The sequence below is a fragment of the Acanthaster planci genome, linkage group LG02 (assembly GCF_054643075.1).
Source record: "Acanthaster planci isolate LZ-2023a linkage group LG02, COTS_SCS, whole genome shotgun sequence".
NCBI classification, from domain to species: Eukaryota; Metazoa; Echinodermata; class Asteroidea; order Valvatida; family Acanthasteridae; genus Acanthaster; species Acanthaster planci.
Window position 1 is genome coordinate 19,743,347 of NC_141778.1, and position 19,234 is coordinate 19,762,580.

Below are 19,234 nucleotides of genomic sequence, written 5' to 3' on the forward strand. Positions count from 1 at the left end.
ACCAAAGTTCAGACCAGTAGCTACCATCCACAAACGAATGCAACGTGTGAGCGCATGAACAGTTTCATTTGGCAGTCCCTTCGCGCTTATTGCAAGCCAGACCAATCAAACTGGGTGGAGTTACTTCCCAGTGTCATGTTCGCTTATCGAAGCACACCAGCCACTGAATCCACACAACTTAGCCCGTTCATGATTCTATTTGGTCGTGAATGTCATCTGCCGATTGATACCGCATTGCTACCCCAAGCGCAGGCCGGTGCCCGGTCAAATCCTACACTTGAGCGTATCATGCAAAACCTCGACACCGCGCGCAAAATTGCCGCGGAAAACACGAAAATGTCACAAGCAAAATACAAAGCCCAGTTTGACAAGAAATCTAAAACCCCAGCTTATCAAGAAGGACAAAAAGTATGGTTGTACTGTTCGAAACGTCAAGTTGGCTTATCGCCCAAAATGTGCCATAAGTGGCTAGGTCCCTACTATATCTGCGAGGCTCGAGACAACTTCACCTACAAACTTCGAAAGTGCAGCGATAACAAACTTATGTTGTCCCCAGTCCACGCGAGTCGGCTGAAGCAATACCATGATCCTCAGGACAGACCAGTTCACATTCCTGATGGCTTAAACGGCCACACTGAGCTGGGTGCTGAGGAGTTTGAGGGCAATGACACTTTAAGTGACCTTGCGCAGGACCCACCTAATTCTACACCCACTCAGTCTGACATCGCACACGAATCATACCTCCCACCCGTTGTCTTGGGCAGTCCCACACAACCCTCTGGCGATACACCAGCAGCCGTTAATGACCAAGGTCGTAGTGATTGGTTTATCGTTCATAGTCTCAGACGCTCTGCCATTATTGACGGCAAGCGTCATTATCAGGTAAAGTGGAAAGGGTACGACAAAACAACTTGGGAACCCGAAGAAAATATTCCTGCCGAATTGATCCAAGACTTCCACATACGAAAAACCAAACGATCTAAGGCACAGTATCGCAGAAGATGAACGTAATTGTATTCGGGCCTCAGTACTTGTAGTTGATAGTCTAGCTTTTTGATAACGTCCTAATATGAATTTTCACCGTAGTTATGTAATGTACCTTCTAATCTTTAATAGCTATTTGTTCATTCTTCTTAAGTATTTGTCAGTTTGTTACCTTCTTTGCTTCGTACTATATGCCGGCCATGGACATGATTGCAGTGCCTGTACACTCATTCTCTTATATTTCTGTGGTTTCATGAAGTTATCTATTGTTTTTATTTCTCGACTTTTGTTAATGTATTATTATTATTACTCATTTTTGTTTGCTTAGGGTCACCAGTACGTTTTATCACTGCTTTTCTTTTTTTTTACATGTTGTTTCTGTTCCTTATTAAGTCGGGAGACTTAAGCTTCGAGGGGAGGGCACATATCACCATGTTACAATAGCACATGTTGTATTGCTACCTAAGTTCAATGCACGGATTGACCTTCAACAGTAGAACCACTTTCCAAGTAATGAGCCTCACTTAAGGAATGACTAGTTGAACCACAAGGCCCTTGGGGAGGAAAGCAGGGCTGGACCGGATGGGTCATGAGGCAGCCCACTGGCCTTATAAGGAAAAGTCAGTGTTCATTAATTTGACTAACCCTACCCTCAAATCCAAATGAACCAAACATATTCATGCACGCTGTATTAATATTCAAAGACTAGTAGCTAATACCTAATAAGGCAAGGAAACTTGTATGATGGATGAAAAATGGAATGTCCAGCAAATGTATAAAATCCCTATGAGTTCTGGCAATTGGGCAGAGAGCCGCACATCGAGCCAGCCGAATAAACCACATCAACTACAGTACAACTTTGTCTCAAGTCATCCTCTTGTGTCGATTCATATAACCTGTCGGGTTATAATACACTTCGATCTTAACCTGAATGCAACTGCAGTAGGAACGACGAGGTTTGTCGTGCGTCTAAAGGGTTTCCGTATGCACGTCAAAGTATAGGTAAATGACTAAACAGAGTTTCCAAAAAAAGGAGAAAAACATCAAGCTGAAAGACTGCGAGGGGAAATTGTACAGTGTTTCCGTCATAAATACTATAAGTCATGTTGGTGTTATTGCGACGCTTGATGGGAGTGTTAACGCCATCTGTTTGCCTAAATAATAGTATCCAAAAGCCAATGTGCACTATTTGATATCACCATTCTTAATGTGGCTGACACAACAGGCTGTTCCAAGCATAACCTGAACTCATAATATGCATAGTGTTCATGAAACAAGTCAGAGACCCACTGCAGAGCACACCAGCGGCGACGGGCATTCTACGGCAATTTGTAACTGCAAAAATGAGGTTTTGCCCGTAAAACTGAACCAATGTGACAAAATCGTTGAAAGTGTTAAAAGGCAGCAGCAATGGATTTTTCTATAGACACACTTTTCTGCAACTTTATACCCACTTATACTCTCTGCCAGGGTATGGAAATTATTTGACACTCCTTTAACAGGTTAAATGAAAGGTGCACTTTTTTTTGCATTTCAAACTGTCCAAGGTTGCCTGAGCAAGTGAGGGCGTTGTTTCTATGATGTCATTCACGGAGAGCGTGGTTCCGTACGTAGTTTTTTCTGTTTGAATTGTGAACCCAGAATTTTCTCACCAAAAACCTTTCTGAGAAAGGGCTTCTTACTGGCTTACTGCTATATACTAATACAAACACTGAATCGAAAAAGAAAAACTTCAGACCGCCACCACCAAACACAAACACACAAACTAACAACCCAACAAACACCCCCAACACACCAACAAACAAACAGCTATTCCTAGCTAAAGGGTGTAAGAAACACCTCTCTTTATTTAGTAAAAACAGACGAAATTTACCACAAAATCAATACAGGCTGTACAAAAACCAACCTTTAAAAAGCTTCTTAAACGACTGGGGGATTTTATTTTTACTTTTTGCAAAATAAAATAAAATAAAATAGTTGCATACACACTTTTTTTTTTCAAAGAAAACAATTTTTTTGCAGTGATCATGCTTCCAAGCAAAAGGTCGTCTGCGCTTAAGCCTGGTTTCCATATCAACGTAAGAAACGCAGAGATATGGAAACATGTCAAACATATGGAAACATGTCAAACGGAAGCACTGCCGATGACGCAAACCAGCCCCACACGGATCGGCAAAGTTGAGCCCGGTTTAACTTCCCAGATTGTCTGTATCGAGTCGCCAAGAAGGCCTATGCACAAACACACACGCTGACATGATGGGCGTATAACGATGTTTATCTCTCTTAGTACCACTCATTTTGTCAATTTTCTCCTTATTTCTAGCATAATTATGCAGCCCAAATCGTCAACAAAATGGCTGGTGACCATTAACAAATTATATTAAATTGGAGTATCAGTTTGACTCCAGGAGGAAACATCGCCACCTAAAAAAAAGGCATTTGGGGCAAAAATGTTCCAAGTTTCGGGCGCTATTTTGTTTAATTTTGGGGGGTGGAATGACGTCGCGCGGCGTCTCTTCCGTGACTGTCTGCGTCTTGACGTCTTTTCGGACCGTCTACGAATACAAACGACCATATGGAAACCAGGCTTTACGCCCTTCCAGGCACATGACGAATTGTGTTTGGAATGCAATCAATTTCATTGCCGTTCAACGAGCAAATAAAATGAGCTCATATGAATCATTTCTGTGAAGTATTTTCTATCAAAGTAGAAAATATTGACGGAGTTTGAGGTTGTGCGGGTACGCAGAAATGTGTAGAAAAGCAATATTCGTGCGGTAGACTATGAAATGTATAATTTAAGCAATTACTTTCAAATTTACCCGTAACATCTTGACATGTGATTTTACAACCAAATGATAGTTTTTCCCCTTATTTCATTGACTTGTCACTTCCGAGTATTCGATTTTGAAAATAGTTATTCAAATACTCAGTAATCGATCAAATATCCAACTATTCGAATAATTGCCTAGTATTGTCCATCTTAGACATAAAGTTTCAACTAGAGGTATTCACAACTCATGTGATTAAGAAGAGGACACTCTTGATGGTGGTTTTTTCCATATTATTGGCTTTTAGCGATGCAGAGATTATGCCCAAGTACAAACAAGGAATAAAAGTGAGTTTCTACCACTTGCTAAACTGATCACTGGCCCTAAAGTGAAATGTCAAAACGCGCATGTCACCTTCAGAATTTGATATCCAAGGAGATGTTGACGGGGCTACGCACTGGGACCTGCGCGCCTTGATAGAGATGGAATTGTACCCTTCCTCGATGAGATTACTGTGGCAGAGTCCTAGTGATACAAGCGGAGGCGGTGACGCAGTGGTGCGAAACGTGATGAGGACGAACATCATGGGAAAAGGTGCTGATGAAGGGGGACGTGTTGGGTAATGATGGTGCATTTAAGGAGTTTGCCCCTTGAAGAAACAAAGGTCAAGGCTTTGCAACAAATTAAATAGCCTTTCAAAACTGATATTTTTCCAGCGGAAGACAGACTTGAAGAAAGAGAGAATATTACACTTTGTGCTATATGCGATTAAAACCACGGCCATCCTCAATGTTAGAACCCACACTACGCAAGCCAGTTTAACCATTCTCTTTTTTCACCTTCTTTTGCGCCAATGAAGCTGAAACGGTTACCTAATTCAGATGCCTATTAAATGGCGGCGACGGTGTCAATGATTGTAGTCATGGTAACGATGGTGGCGTTACCATGAAAGTGACAACAATGTTGGCGGTTGCAATAGTGAATAGTGACGATGATGCTCTCCTAAACGATCGCGCATTAAGATCGAGCAAATTACATAGATATTTCAGAGTTTTGTAACAAACCCTACGACTGAACGACATTTCCCATGAGATTGAAAGCGAGATGTATGGCGGAACTTACAGGAATGTCCCCTTTAAAGAGAGGCAGTGGTAGTACTTGCATGCGCATTGAACCAGACAACGTGACACGAGGACCATGGTCAAACGTGCTGGTGGCGACTGCGCAATGAGTGGCCAGATGGCGGGTGCCGTCACTGCGTACATGTTAACGTGGAAGGAGCTGCGCTATACGTGTATGCCACATACTCTCCATCCCCGCTTCGACAGTGCATCAGCCTCGATCAAAGCTACGGCGGCATCGAAACAGAACTCTGGTTCAAAATGGTGTTCATGTCACACCACAAACGGACGGAGTCTCCTCATGTAGATTTGCAAGGACGGTGTCTCTACTTGCATTGCCAACGCTCTTTAGAACCAACTCAGTGTCACTGGTATACCGACGTATTGGAGCTGATGTCAGATTTTTAATGTTTTTGATGTGGCACAAACAGGAGAGTTGGGCAATCATGAATGAATCGGATAGAGGGGGTGTATGCATTAGTAACGACAGCAGCTCCTCTATCGGTGGTGACGACGACTGTGAGTCGTCAGATGAAGGCTCACACCTCGCACACACCCTCGTGGTCTGCTTCATCTACGGGCCCATCGTGGTGGTGACCATCTTGGGCAACTTCATCGTCATCACGGCCTTCGTGCGGGAGCCGGCCATCCGCTGCCGGGTGTCCAACTATTTCATCTTCAGCCTGTCCGTGGCCGACTTCCTGGTGGGGCTGATCATGGGTTTCAACTTCGTCTGGCTGCTGACAGACGACTGGGTATTGGGCATGGTGCCGTGTCTGCTGTGGCTCAGCCTCGACTACGCCATGGCCTTCGCGTCCGTGTTGTCCATCATCTCAATCAGTCTGGATCGCTACCGGCTGGTCACTTTGAAGCTCCGGTACGCTGTTGTGCAGACGCGGCGTCGGGCGACGCTGACCATTTGCAGCTTCTGGGCATTCTGCTTGGTGTTCTTCCCGGCGGTTGTCGTCTTGTGGTCTCCCGTCACGGGAGAGAACATTATCGACTACAGCTTTGAATGCGACTTACAGTCCCGTGAAAACGTGTACCTGAATCTGTTTCTTATTGCCATAGAGTTCATCATTCCGTTGATTGTCCTGGTGTACCTCAACACCAGGTTGTACCTTCTTGTCAGGAAGCGGGCCAAGGGACTGGTCTTTACTTTTGGAGATCCTGTCCCCACTGTTTCAAGCGGTGTGGCTGCCCCGTCTTTCAAGACAGCACGTGGTGACAGAGCGAGCGGCCTGTTGTACATTACAGAAGCTATCCCGGGCAGAGTCTCGCTGACATCCCTGACGTTGCTCATTCGTGACGACAGCGGGACGAATACTGGTGCAGAAACGGCCCACACCGCAGTGGCCAGCACCGCCTGCTCGTCACCTGAGCCGTCGAATGAACCCACTTCGCACCAGAGCCCCCTAGCGAACAGCTACGCCCAATCGACACGACGGGCAACCTTCCACCGTTACAGGGAGTTCCAGAAGCACCGCAAGGCGGCTGTAACTCTCAGCCTCTTGGTCGGGGCGTACATTCTCTGCTGGCTACCGTTTTACATCAAGAACACCATGTTGGCCTTCTGCGGCGACTGCATTAACTACTACGTGCAAGAAGTGACCGATAACTTGCTGTGGTGCAATAGCACCATAAACCCAATCCTGTACGCTCTCTTAAATATGAAGTACAGGCGGTATTTTGCCAGAGTGTTTCGCCAACTTTGCTGTATGTGTAACAAGTGAATCGAGGAACAAAGTGGGACAAGCGTTCTAATTGCGACTGACACACCCCGAGAGAGCTAAATCCGCGTGGTCCGTCGGCGTCCATTCAGGGTGGCTTCAAATGTACCACTGTACAGACAGGTGATTGATACCAGTAGCGTGACTGCCCAGTCGAGTTCGCTTAATCCCAAATGCCAGCTAGTCTCAAGTCTGTCTCATGTCTGCAACAGTCGAGTTTTGGGCCAGATACAAGTCTGGAAATTTTCACAGTAAACCTAATATGGAAAAGTCCAAAACTAATCATAATGAACTCATTTTCATCAACAAAAACCAGTTTCCTGGACTAAGATTGCCACCTGTACTTACAGATTGCTTAAACTCCAGAAATCGTTCCCGACCGTCTCATGTTTCCGTGTTAATTACCAAAAGTTACACAATGATAACACAGTGTTTTGTTTTTAAGAACAGAGGTAGTCTGAAGTATGCAAGGCCACTGAGAAAGTTTCAGTTAGGTGAGTAACGTCAGGCCCTTTAAATTTTCAGCTTATTTCTATTGTTTTACTTCGTTGTTGTTTTCAAACAAGTAGCTAACGGGATACCTTGAAATTAAAGATTTTCAAAGCAAACAGCCTCTTAACTTTGTACTCCAAACAGGTTTAACCCTAAAAGAGCCGGGAGGATTCCCTCGACAGTTGATTTTTCGATATCGCCGCGGTACTTTTTTTCAGGATTTGAGCCTTCAGGAGTTTTAAAGTAACTCTTTAATTGTGGTCATTTTGACACCAATTTCGCACAAAAAAGTGAAGGTACATTTCTTACGCAGCACGCGTTTTTCTGGGACGGGTCGGCCAAAAATATATACATGTACTTTTTTCGTGGCGGTGCTCCACGCACGTGTGCTGGCCTGAACTTAAAATGACTGTGACAACAAACCCGTGTATTTGACTGATTTATAACTTCACATTTGTAATGATAAGGAGTTTCTGTACAAGCAAAAAAATCGAGCCAGGCACGGCCGAGTTCTTGGGAGGGCAGAGTCCGCCCCCCCCCGGCCGTGACATGGGCCAAAATAACCCGGCTCTGTTAGGGTTAATGGATATATGTTTTATTAAAACTACTAAGAAAGTTCCTTACATTGTATTTGTCAAGTTAACCTTGAGTAACTGCTGTTGCTAGAAAAAATGTCGACATGTTTTAGATATGCAACTTGCTTTAACTTGCTTTTGTGCCGAGACGTATTAGCGACCCATGTACTGTATATCTACCTTAGTTTTGATTGCAAGAAAATGAAAAGAACGCAAGCCTGGTTTTATATATCTCTGCTTGACTTATATGCTTCATAATTATATCCATAAAGGCCTATGTGTTTTTCCTCTGCGTAGAAGTCGTTGACTTCTGCATGCACATTTGGATATATTAAACTTTTTTAAAGAAGAAATATGGTCATCAGTGGGGAAAGCCAAATCAGTAGGAATTTGATCCTCGAAGCGAAACACTACCCAAGTATATGCCATGAATACACTTCGATCTTAACCTGAATGCAACTGCAGTAGGAACGACGAGGTTTGTCGTGCGTCTAAAGGGTTTCCGTATGCACGTCAAAGTATAGGTAAATGACTAAACAGAGTTTCCAAAAAAAGGAGAAAAAATCAAGCTGAAAGACTGCGAGGGGAAATTGTACAGCGTTTCCGTCATAAATACTATAAGTCATGTTGGTGTTATTGCGACGCTTGATGGGGGTGTTCACGCCATCTGTTTGCCTAAATAATAGTATCCAAAAGCCAATGTGCACTATTTGATATCACCATTCTTAATGTGGCTGACACAACAGGCTGTTCCAAGCATAACCTGAACTCATAATATGCATAGTGTTCATGAAACAAGTCAGAGACCCACTGCAGAGCACACCAGCGGCGACGGGCATTCTACGGCAATTTGTAACTGCGAAAATGAGGTTTTGCCCGTAAAACTGAACCAATGTGACAAAATCGTTGAAAGTGTTAAAAGGCAGCAGCAATGGATTTTTCTATAGACACACTTTTCTGCAACTTTATACCCTCTTATACTCTCTGCCAGGGTATGGAAATTATTTGACACTCCTTTAACAGGTTAAATGAAAGGTGCACTTTTTTTGCATTTCAAACTGTCCAAGGTTGCCTGAGCAAGTGAGGGCGTTGTTTCTATGATGTCATTCACGGAGAGCGTGGTTCCGTACGTAGTTTTTTCTGTTTGAATTGTGAACCCAGAATTTTCTCACCAAAAACCTTCCTGAGAAAGGGCTTCTTACTGGCTTACTGCTATATACTAATACAAACACTGAATCGAAAAAGAAAAACTTCAGACCGCCACCACCAAACACAAACACACAAACTAACAACCCAACAAACACCCCAACACACCAACAAACAAACAGCTATTCCTAGCTAAAGGGTGTAAGAAACACCTCTCTTTATTTAGTAAAAACAGATGAAATTTACCACAAAATCAATACAGGCTGTACAAAAACCAACCTTTAAAAAGCTTCTTGAATGACTGGGGGATTTTATTTTACTTTTTGCAAAGAAATTTGTATATTTCATTAAAATAAAAAAGTTGCATACATACTTTTTTTGCCTAGAAAAATTTTTTTTGCAGTGATCATGCTTCCAAGCAAAAGGTCGTCTGCGCTTAAGCCTGGTTTCCATATCAACGTAAGAAACGCAGAGATATGGAAACATGTCAAACATATGGAAACATGTCAAACGGAAGCACTGCCGATGACGCAAACCAGCCCCACACGGATCGGCAAAATTGAGCCCGGTTCAACTTCCCAGATTGTCTGTATCGAGTCGCCAAGAAGGCCTATGCACAAACACACACGCTGACATGATGGGCGTATAACGATGTTTATCTCTCTTAGTACCACTCATTTTGTCAATTTTCTCCTTATTTCTAGCATAATTATGCAGCCCAAATCGTCAACAAATTGGCTGGTGACCATTAACAAATTATATTAAATTGGAGTATCAGTTTGACTCCAGGAGGAAACATCGCCACCTAAAAAAAAGGCATTTGGGGCAAAAATGTTCCGAGTTTCGGGCGCTATTTTGTTTAATTTTGGGGGGTGGAATGACGTCGCGCGGCGTCTCTTCCGTGACTGTCTGCGTCTTGACGTCTTTTCGGACCGTCTACGAATACAAACGACCATATGGAAACCAGGCTTTACGCCCTTCCAGGAACATGAAGAATTGTGTTTGGAATGCAATCAATTTCATTGCCGTTCAACGAGCAAATAAAATGAGCTCATATGAATCATTCCTGTGAAGTATTTTCTATCAAAGTAGAAAATATTGACGGAGTTTGAGGTTGTGCGGGTACGCAGAAATGTGTAGAAAAGCAATATTCGTGCGGTAGACTATGAAATGTATAATTTATGCGCCTTCGTGCACCTGATTAGTTTTTATTTATTAAGTGCACAACTTTACTGTATTTAATTGTTCTATATAAAGATAGGTAACAATTTGAGTAGACTGTAACAAGCAGATGGCTCCATGTTGTCTTCAGCAAGCAACCAAATTTGTGCATTGGGTCTACTCTCCGTAGCTTTCCAACACTGAATTTGACACACCTTAAAGCAGTGCACCCTCTGATTTAATTTGACAAACAGCTTTGCCATCAGAACTAGAAATCATAAGGCGATCATAGAGTAGTCAGACCATGCAAGCTGGAATGTATTGGCGGAGCTGAAGTTGATAGGTTTCAAAACAACTGGGGAGCAGGGCTTGTCGATCTCAGAAAGCAGTACCGACAGTTCCATAGACAAACTGAGAGAGACCAAACTGAAATAATCGCCACAATGAAATGGTCTGGTTTCAAGTCATTCTTGAAGATTCGTAGACAAAGGTCGGCTCTTACCACTGGGCTTCCAGTAAAAGGAACGACACCAAAGATATAAAAAATAATCTAATAATGTATTGAATCCCAAACATTAAGCAAGAAAAGAAAGCGTTGCATCGCTGAACAACAGCATCACTGAAAACAGCTGACAAAAAGCTGAAAGTAAAAAGTTCCCATACTTTTGTACAGGCCAAGTGTACAAGAAAAGCTGAAATTCAGGGTCAACGTCTAAAAAAAAAAGGTGAAATCAGCTAAAAGCGGAATTCTCACCTCTGCAAACGAACCGACATAAATATATACCGACGACTGAAGAGACGACGAATATAAAAAAGGTTCCAATACTAGAAAAAGTATTTCCTGGAAAGTTTTGGAAACACACTAAATGATCTCTCTGCAACATTACAACCATTCTTAGGTGTTCACCGAGTCGAGTCTTTCTTGGAGGAATAGCGCCCTCTCCCAAAATCCACCCAAATTGCTACCTTGTAAACCCGAATTACGCACCTTCGGCCAATTTAGGATAATTATGACCCCCAAAAGGAAAACTCAGAGAAAATCGACTCAACAGGGGACTGAAGTTAAATTTTCCTCCTGTTGTTTCAGTTTAAATCGGTGGGAACGTAATGGAGCATTTGCTGGGACCTTATTTCGTTACATTTATTCATTTATTTCTGTAAAAGCCGTAGCCTCGAATAACCAACAACAAACTAACCGAACCTATTCCTAGTCTTCGATCCATTTTAGCTGCAAACTTTAAATTGGCGATATTTGCCCTGCAACAGCCGGCTGTTCGTACAAGTGCAGTGTCCCAATTCAAGGAAATTTCTCCGCCAGGCGGAGGTGCACAAAAAGCACCCCCACAGATTCTTTCGAGAAGAGGGGTCTGTTTGGGCCACGAAATGGTGGGATTGTGTCAGTATGGCCCGGGATCATCTCTGTAGATTCAGGGGCACCCATCTGGTGGCAAAGCAGACAAAAATGTGATAGAAAATTTGTCAGAAGAGCCCGAGGAAGGTGAGGAATGTCATTTGAAAAATGGCCGCTGAGAAGATTGGGAGCATTCACTTTTGGAGGGGTGAGTTTGTGTTTGGCGGATAATCAAAAAAAATATTGGTTAACCTACTAAAAATTAAAAAAACAAATGAAATCTGAAGAACCAAACAACACATTGTTTTCGTTTGAGAGGCCTCAGAGACTTCAGTTACCTGCCATGGGGGTCCAAACTTGGTTGATTTTACACTATTTTCAATGGAGCTTGAATTGGTTCAGTGCACCCCTATTTTTTGCAAGTGCGCCCTCTGTGTCAAATGTAAATACTGTGCCGTCGAGCCAGTTTAATCGATGGGCTACTGTATTGAGGTTAATACGGAGAAAACGGGTCTAAACTCAGATTCGAAAACGCTGGTGGCGCTAAAACAGCTACTTGTAAGGTCAACAACGGGTTATTAAACAGGGAGCACTTATTTCAAAGACTAAACAAAAGGAAGAACGAAGAAGGAGCGCTCTCACTAGCGACGCGTTAAGACACTTTGCTAGGCAGGTCTCTCTTCTGTAAATTCAACCACTTCGTTCATGGCCTGTATAGCTCCGTGGTGTAGTCCAATATAAAGGGGACACATTTTCTTACAGTACCCACACAACTACTGCCCTATGTGGGCAACCTGGGAACTGTTGACAATTCTGCCCCGTGTGCAATCAAAAAGACATCAGTGCGCCAGCAAGGAAGGAGGATTCATTTTTGTTTTTTTAACCACGCGAACGGAAACACTTATGATTTTCTAGCTATCATCATTGACTCTTTGGCGCAGCTTGTGCTTTTTCCTGTCTCCGTTGGCCTTGCGTGATATATAATCCTTGGAGCGACTGACATTATGATTACTTCACCAAATGTCGGCACCCATGGTCATGTCAACAACGGGGGAAACACTGAAAGCTGCAGCAGGTTCAGCCTACTGAGCCCAGGGTGGCAGGAATTAACGAAGTAAACAACTGTGTTTCCTTCCCAGGCTGTCGCTTGCACTTTTTACGTAAACGTACTCTTTAGTAAATGTGTCTCCTGTACTATTGAAACTATCACCAAGCCCATTCGATGCACCTTCAGTGTCCCCGCCCCTATTTCCACCCTAAAATGCATTTAGTTCAGCTAGCCGGGTCATAATAGTTGATCAGGCTTCGCATTTCAGTCACAGACACGTGGGCCAAAAAATTACAAACGACGGTTTTTGAAGTGAACATAAACACGAACAATAAACATGAACAATGCCATTTAATGATTGTAATCGACACAGACAGGATTCATCTACAATTGTAATCAGATTAATTTAATTTCAGTGGGTTTATGTAGGAGGAGGGTTTTATATTTCACTGCCGTGCTAACCTTGCCCTGAAAAAAGACTTAGTGTAGACTCATTTTCTGCAGGAAAAGTGCCTGACAAGGTTCACAAGCCGTGCTGAGGCGCGCGCGCTTAAGGCGACCGGTTGCTATACGACGGCTGTATGATCGAAGAGGTTTAATACAATAACGTGGATCCTTGCATGATCTTTGGGGTGCACTGAACTAATTCAAGTTCCATTGAAAACAGTGTAAAATCAACAAAGTTTGAAGCCCCATTGAACTCGGAAGGCAACTGAAGTCCCTGAGGCCTCTAAAACAAAAAAACAATGAGTGTTTTGGTCCTTCAGATTTCATTTGAGTTTCAAGTTTTAGTATGTTAACGAATGAATTTTTAATTATCCACCCAAAACAAACTCACCCCCCCCCAAACACTGAACGGTCCCAAGTCTCAGCAGTCATTTGTCAATGACATCCCTCACCCACCTTTATCATGCAGGCTCTTCTGACAAATTTTCTATCACATTTTTGTCTGCTTTGCCCCCAGATGGGCGCCCCTGAGTCTGCAGAGATGATCCTGGGCCATATTTACTCAATCCCACAATCTCTTGGCCCACGCAGACCCCTCTTTTCAAAAGAATTTATAGGGGTACTTTTTAAGCGCCTCGGCCAGGCGGAGAATTTTTCTTTAATTGGGACAGTACACCCTTTGATTATAATTTTCACGAGCCATTTTCCTTTTGATAATTTTGCTACACGCGAAGTTACAATAAAACGGGGGAAGGCGTAGTCAGTGGCCCCATGGCGGACCACAATAATTGGCGAAGGAGCCCACGTGGCAGGCGCGTCCGGTTAATATCAGATCAAATTAACAATTTGCACCATGCAGTGCACCGCGACAGCAACGCTGTACAAATGACTGCTATTCGACTGTAAGTCAACACATGTATGTGGTTGTCTTTGCTCGTTACAGTGCCTACGCCATGCCGCTCCCATTAGCACATATTAATGTTTACGTCACAGACACTTGTGGTTATGATTACTGTAGCTGCGCGACAGACGGACAAGCCACCGCTTGCAGAGAGCGTTCTTAAAAATTGTGATCTTGTACTGTTTAATCATCTGAGCGGAAGAGGCCACTCATCTACTCTACATCTGGAATTGTTGTTTGTGTTCATTCAGCGCCTTTCTCTGCACGTCCCAGGGTCATGCGCCATACGGGCATGCACACGATAGATCTGCGCTGGTTGTCAATGAACATGCGCAGTTGGGCTTTCTCGTAAAACTTTTAGACTGAGTGCCGTTGATGGACAGTCGGTGTTCAGAGGACTGGCGGTATTGGAGGTGCTGTGTGACATCTTCGGCTATCCACGTTATCAATCAGCGTCACGACGGCCACAAGCCAGGTAGACAAATTGGAAATTTTCCCCCTGCCGAGTAGAGAACGCAGGTTGAGCTCAGCTATATATACCACGGCAAGTAATTAAAGCACAAGGACGCTCGCTCAGTCGGTCGAAATCAGGATCCGCGGACGCTGTGCGTCTTTTATCGGCACAACATGGAGAGACGCGGGTTCACTGCGACAAGAATTGTTTTGCCAGCTTGAATCAGAAAGCAGGTCAGTGACTTGAACAAATGCGTGGACGTCTTCACGATTCGGAATCACTAGACGGATTGGTATTTCTTTGAGGTCCCACCACTGTCGTTTTTGAGAGACTGCCAGTCATGGATAGCAACGATACTATTCCTGTGAGTGGGACCACAGAGACCATGACCGAGCTCTTCAGATTTGATGACATGCGCCAAAGAATAGTTGTGTCTTGCCTCTTCGCTCTTATCTCAGTCTTGGGCACGGCGGGCAACAGTTTGGTCATAGTCGCCGTGATCTTGTCACGGAAGCTACGCACGGCCACCAATGTGTTCGTGGTCAACCTGAGCCTGGCCGACCTATTCACTTGCCTGGTCTTACCCTGGAACGTCGTGGCGTTGCTCAGCCCAGACGGTTGGCCCATTGACGGGGCAGTCTGTGCTATCGCTGCCGTGGTGATCTTCACCTGCGTGAGCTGCAGCGTCTACACTCTTGCAGCCATCGCCATCAACCGGTTTGTCATTATTACCAGACCCATGCACAAGTACAAGGCGTATTACAGTCGCTGGAAGCTCGTGCTGATGGTGGTCCTGACCTGGGGAATCTCGCTCTTCATTGCCGTCATTCCACTCCTCTTTGGACTTGGGGAGTTGGGGTATGACGACAAGTACGGCACCTGTACCCACAAGACCTCCCATCCCTTGTCCGATTACTACAGCCTGACGCAAGCCCTACTCATCTACCCCGTCCCCATGGTCACCATCGTGGTGTGCTACGTGGCCGTCTTCCGCCACGTCCGCAACCACGCCAGGAACATCACCGAGCAGGCCGACTCCTCCTCCACCCAGTCCCAGTTCACCCAGCCGGTGCGGCGGGAGAGCAGCCACCGTCAGAACATCAGCCGGAGACAGGTGGAAATTACCAAGAACCTCTTCTACGTGGTGTGCGCCTTCATCCTCTGCATCACACCGTACTGCGCAGCTCTGGTCATCCCGCGGAGCGAGCCGTTCATCCCGTGGGCCGGGGCGATCATCCTGGCCAACAGTTGCATCAACCCAGCCATCTATGCCACCAAGCACCCATACTTCAAGCAGGTCATCGGGGCGATAGTTCGTTGCAGACTGTCGGCTATTCCAGAGCCATCTAGCTGCCTAAAGAAATCATCTCAAAATCGATGGAAGCCTCGATGACTAGAAATGAAATCAGTGGCATCCAGTTCGAGTCTCAAAACACGAACAGCAACAGCAGCTACGCAAACAGAGAAATAGCCAGCTACATGATGCGTCGGCAACAAACTTATAAGTTCATCTTTATTAGCCCCAAAACACTGGAGTGGCTGGAACAATCGAAAGTAATACTTTCCTCCAAAAGACAAGCTGTCGTCAACAAATGTTCAAGAGCGAGAAAAACTGTTTACGCAAGGCGTACCTAAAACAGCTTTCGCCTGAGGATTCTTCTTATTACTAACACTAAACGCTTTACTTCTTAATCTTAATAGAGTTTAGTAATCATTTGTCATTGCTTTTTATTAATACCAAAACCCTGACTTTTGTGCGTTTTTAAATGAACACTATCCTTGTGCAAACAAATAATCCTCTGGTTTCGATCCAATACGGAGCACAACCTGTACATGACAATTTGACTCCAAACGTGTTCTTAGAAACTGAGACTTTCATGCAGTAATTTCACTGCATAACTTTTGTTTTAGACGTCACTAATTTTTAAGCATCTTTGTGCAAAATCACTCTTGCCAATTGCTGTACATCTTGCCACATTTTGTTTGTCACTCTCTGTGTTGGTTAAGATTTCCTTTTTTGTATATTATGGGGTAAGTGCCTTGTGGTTAACGATTCAGGGAAATCAAATCGCCTTATCATCGGAAGTGCCAAGGGGCGTGTTGACTAAGCATGAACGCATCCACAATCCCCTTTATTGTTATCGTGCGCTCAATCATTTCGCAATGTTTTGTCTTCCTCCGTTCTGACGACGCTCGACAGGTATACCAGTGTATCCCCAGCTGGCGCACTGACTTGATTGACGCGTGCCTATCTTGAACAAACACACCCAGTCTATCTCATCGCTATTGCAAGCACCATTACCACTCATGCAAGGAATACCGGCAGTATGCGGTGGACTAAAAGCTGATAACCAAGGATATTTTTACGACGAAAATTTTGAAGCCAAACAAAGCAAGAACCATACATGCATTTCACAGCTGTTTTTGTTTGAGTTCGTTCGTTCACACGTGCGAGTTGCATATTTCAAGGAGTCCTAACCGGGACTAAGCTAAATGTTTCAATAGGCTTATCCCCAAGATACCTGTTTCAGCCTCACGGAACGTTTTGCGCAACAGAATCATGGATATATAGGCCCGAACAAAAGACCAAAGCACCCCAAATCAGATTGATCGCATTTACAACCAATTTGAGATTGTGTCGTTATTACTTCTAACCTTTGTGACAGAGTTTAAAAGAAACTGTTCAACCTGCACACTTATTTATTTTGATGGTGCCCCTTTTGACGCTAACATTAAACATACACATCGTGACAATGTTTGAACAACGGTCTTTTTGACCCGTCTTGGGTAATGGTCAACAACACCTTCCACTTGCGAAATGTCGATAAAATCGTTGATACACCCCCCCAGGTAGATGTAAACTATGCCTCAAGTTCATCAACACCAAAGCGGATTCAGTTTCTCACAGTGAGTCAGGTTCCTTTTACGTCGCTGGAGCTGAACATAATTTATTATAGGCACATGAAAATATGGTGTCAAGTTAGTGCATAGCGTGCCGACGTGCTCAGGTGGCCCGCCCAAACCGACCGGCAAATGAGAAATCGCTTGGATAAGTATTAAGTAATAGATAATAACAGATGCATCACAATGATCAACCATCGACTGTATCCGAGAAAATGACGTCCACTAGATAAGGACATCTGAGCTCGTGAGAGCAAATGAACCCGAACGACCCTAGTAACAGATATGTTTAATATGCAGGACACCATACGCAATTAAGTCCACGATACACGATCTATTCCCCGTATAACAAGGACAAATGGACTGTGATGGATTTAGCGACTGTGGCTGGATGTTCATCACACCATTTGTCCTCAAATGTTGTGGTCAGTAAATAAAAACAACCATTCAGTTTCGTGTGCGGTAAACTTATTTCGCATCAAAACACTGTGACGTCGTTCTGTTAGTGCAGAGATAGTGTCCTTTACTTTTTTCCTTCTCGCTGTGCAAATCAGCTTCTTTGAGAAACTTTAACATTTTTCCGGCCATGTACATACATGTATACATGTTTATGCTGTAAAAAGTTTTTCATTGACTAGTTACACTGAATAAACCATGCGCACATTAATTTATTGACTGGTCATTTCTATATTAGTGTGGAGTCTTCTTGGACACTTTAATAAACAGCACCCGAAATTTGTGTTAGTCACAGCCTATAAGGTCTCTGAAGCAGAGTATGAGTGGTGGATATCACAATGTCACAGAAGGCAAATCCATTAAAAAAAATCAGGTATAGCTTGCGAGGGAAACTTGATCAAAGAATGACTTTCCGGGCCGACCTTGGCTATGCCGCTTCTCTCCCCTGACCTGATAACCCCTGGCCAAGGCCGGGGATGGGTGTCTCGTCGTAAAGTACCTCATGCTTGAACTTTGCCAAATTGGAGTAAAAAGCCCAAAATAACACCTGTGGATGTGGTTTTTACCCCCAGAAAAAAAGGGAGGAAGACGCTATCTCGAACGAGAAAGTGAACTTCCAGAAGTTTTCGTGTGGTGTCTGTTTCCTTGCTCCATGGGACATCACCTGTGGATTTCTGATAATTATGTGGTTTTTACCTCCCGAAAAAGGGGGGAAGACGCTATCTCGAGCAAGGAAGTGAACTTCCACAAGTTTTCATGTGGTGTCTGTTTCCGATGGTACAGGTAAGTCAAACTTTTCAAAAGGAAACAAAATCCTGTTGATGTTTTTTTCAGGGGGAACGAAGGCTAGGAGAGTTCCATGTCATCCTTCCATGAGGCAGTGGCGTAGTCACAGGGGGGGGGGCTGGGGGTACGCCCCCCCCAAAAAAATTCCCGGTGCCCCCAGATGCCCCCCCCACTAGAAAAAGGATGAATGGATACCGAACAAGGCTAACGAAAATTTCCCCCAAAAAAACACACCACTGAAAGCTGGTGCCCCCCATAAAGATGCTGCCCCCCCCCATTTGTAAAATCCTAGCTACGCCACTGCCATTAGGATATTCAACTGAACAAATTACTCAAACATACCTTCAAACAAAACAAGTCCGCATTGTTTTTTTTTAATCCAGGAATCATATCAACTTGCCATTCCCGCCAAACAAATCATCCCTTTCACCGTTTAAAATGAATTTGTTTGTGGTCATGTGAGCTATTTACAAGAAAAAAATCTGCACGTACTGTCCATGCGTCCTTGGGAACGGATGCACTAAGAATGTTGTCTTCTGCTTGTGAAACCATAGTGCAAACAGAGTTGCCGCGAATCATTTTCCTTAACCAAAGCTAAGTGGTTCGAACCAACTGGAGGCTGTAGCGCATTGCTGTTTTGTTCTGTAAATGAAACCATTTAATTGATACGGGTGTAATTATCTTATCGCCAAGCATGCTATATGTGACGGGGGTACAATTTAGGGTAACCGGGTATGAGATTTGAATTTTAGTCGACGTTCCAATCGGCTCCGCAGTCTCTGTATTGGAAGTATTGCACTGTTGGTTTGAAATCCTAGACAACCCCACCCCCGAAAAAAGGTGAAGAAAATTTTCCCTCTAGCACTTTCATCCAGTTTTGCTCCTATCTCTCCATTTAAACATTTATACG

The 19,234-nt window shown here is 44.0% G+C and overlaps 2 protein-coding genes across 2 annotated transcripts; both read left to right on the forward strand.

Annotated features, from left to right (window-relative positions):
- Nucleotides 1-4,489: 4,489 nt before the first annotated feature.
- LOC110979771 (putative G protein-coupled receptor No18) lies at nucleotides 4,490-7,902 on the forward strand. Its single transcript, XM_022235824.2, has one exon. It carries the CDS (start codon nucleotides 5,284-5,286, stop codon nucleotides 6,607-6,609), a length of 1,326 nt encoding a protein of 441 aa, XP_022091516.2. The 5' UTR covers nucleotides 4,490-5,283; the 3' UTR covers nucleotides 6,610-7,902.
- Nucleotides 7,903-13,712: 5,810 nt separating this feature from the next.
- LOC110979772 (beta-4C adrenergic receptor-like) lies at nucleotides 13,713-17,749 on the forward strand. The gene has a single exon (XM_022235825.2). It carries the CDS (start codon nucleotides 14,522-14,524, stop codon nucleotides 15,572-15,574), a length of 1,053 nt encoding a protein of 350 aa, XP_022091517.1. The 5' UTR covers nucleotides 13,713-14,521; the 3' UTR covers nucleotides 15,575-17,749.
- Nucleotides 17,750-19,234: the final 1,485 nt, after the last annotated feature.

Coding starts and splice junctions, on each gene's coding strand:
- LOC110979771 (XM_022235824.2), top strand. CDS start 5,284: ATGTTTTTGATGTGGCACAAACAGGAGAGTTGGGCAATCATGAATGAA.
- LOC110979772 (XM_022235825.2), top strand. CDS start 14,522: ATGGATAGCAACGATACTATTCCTGTGAGTGGGACCACAGAGACCATG.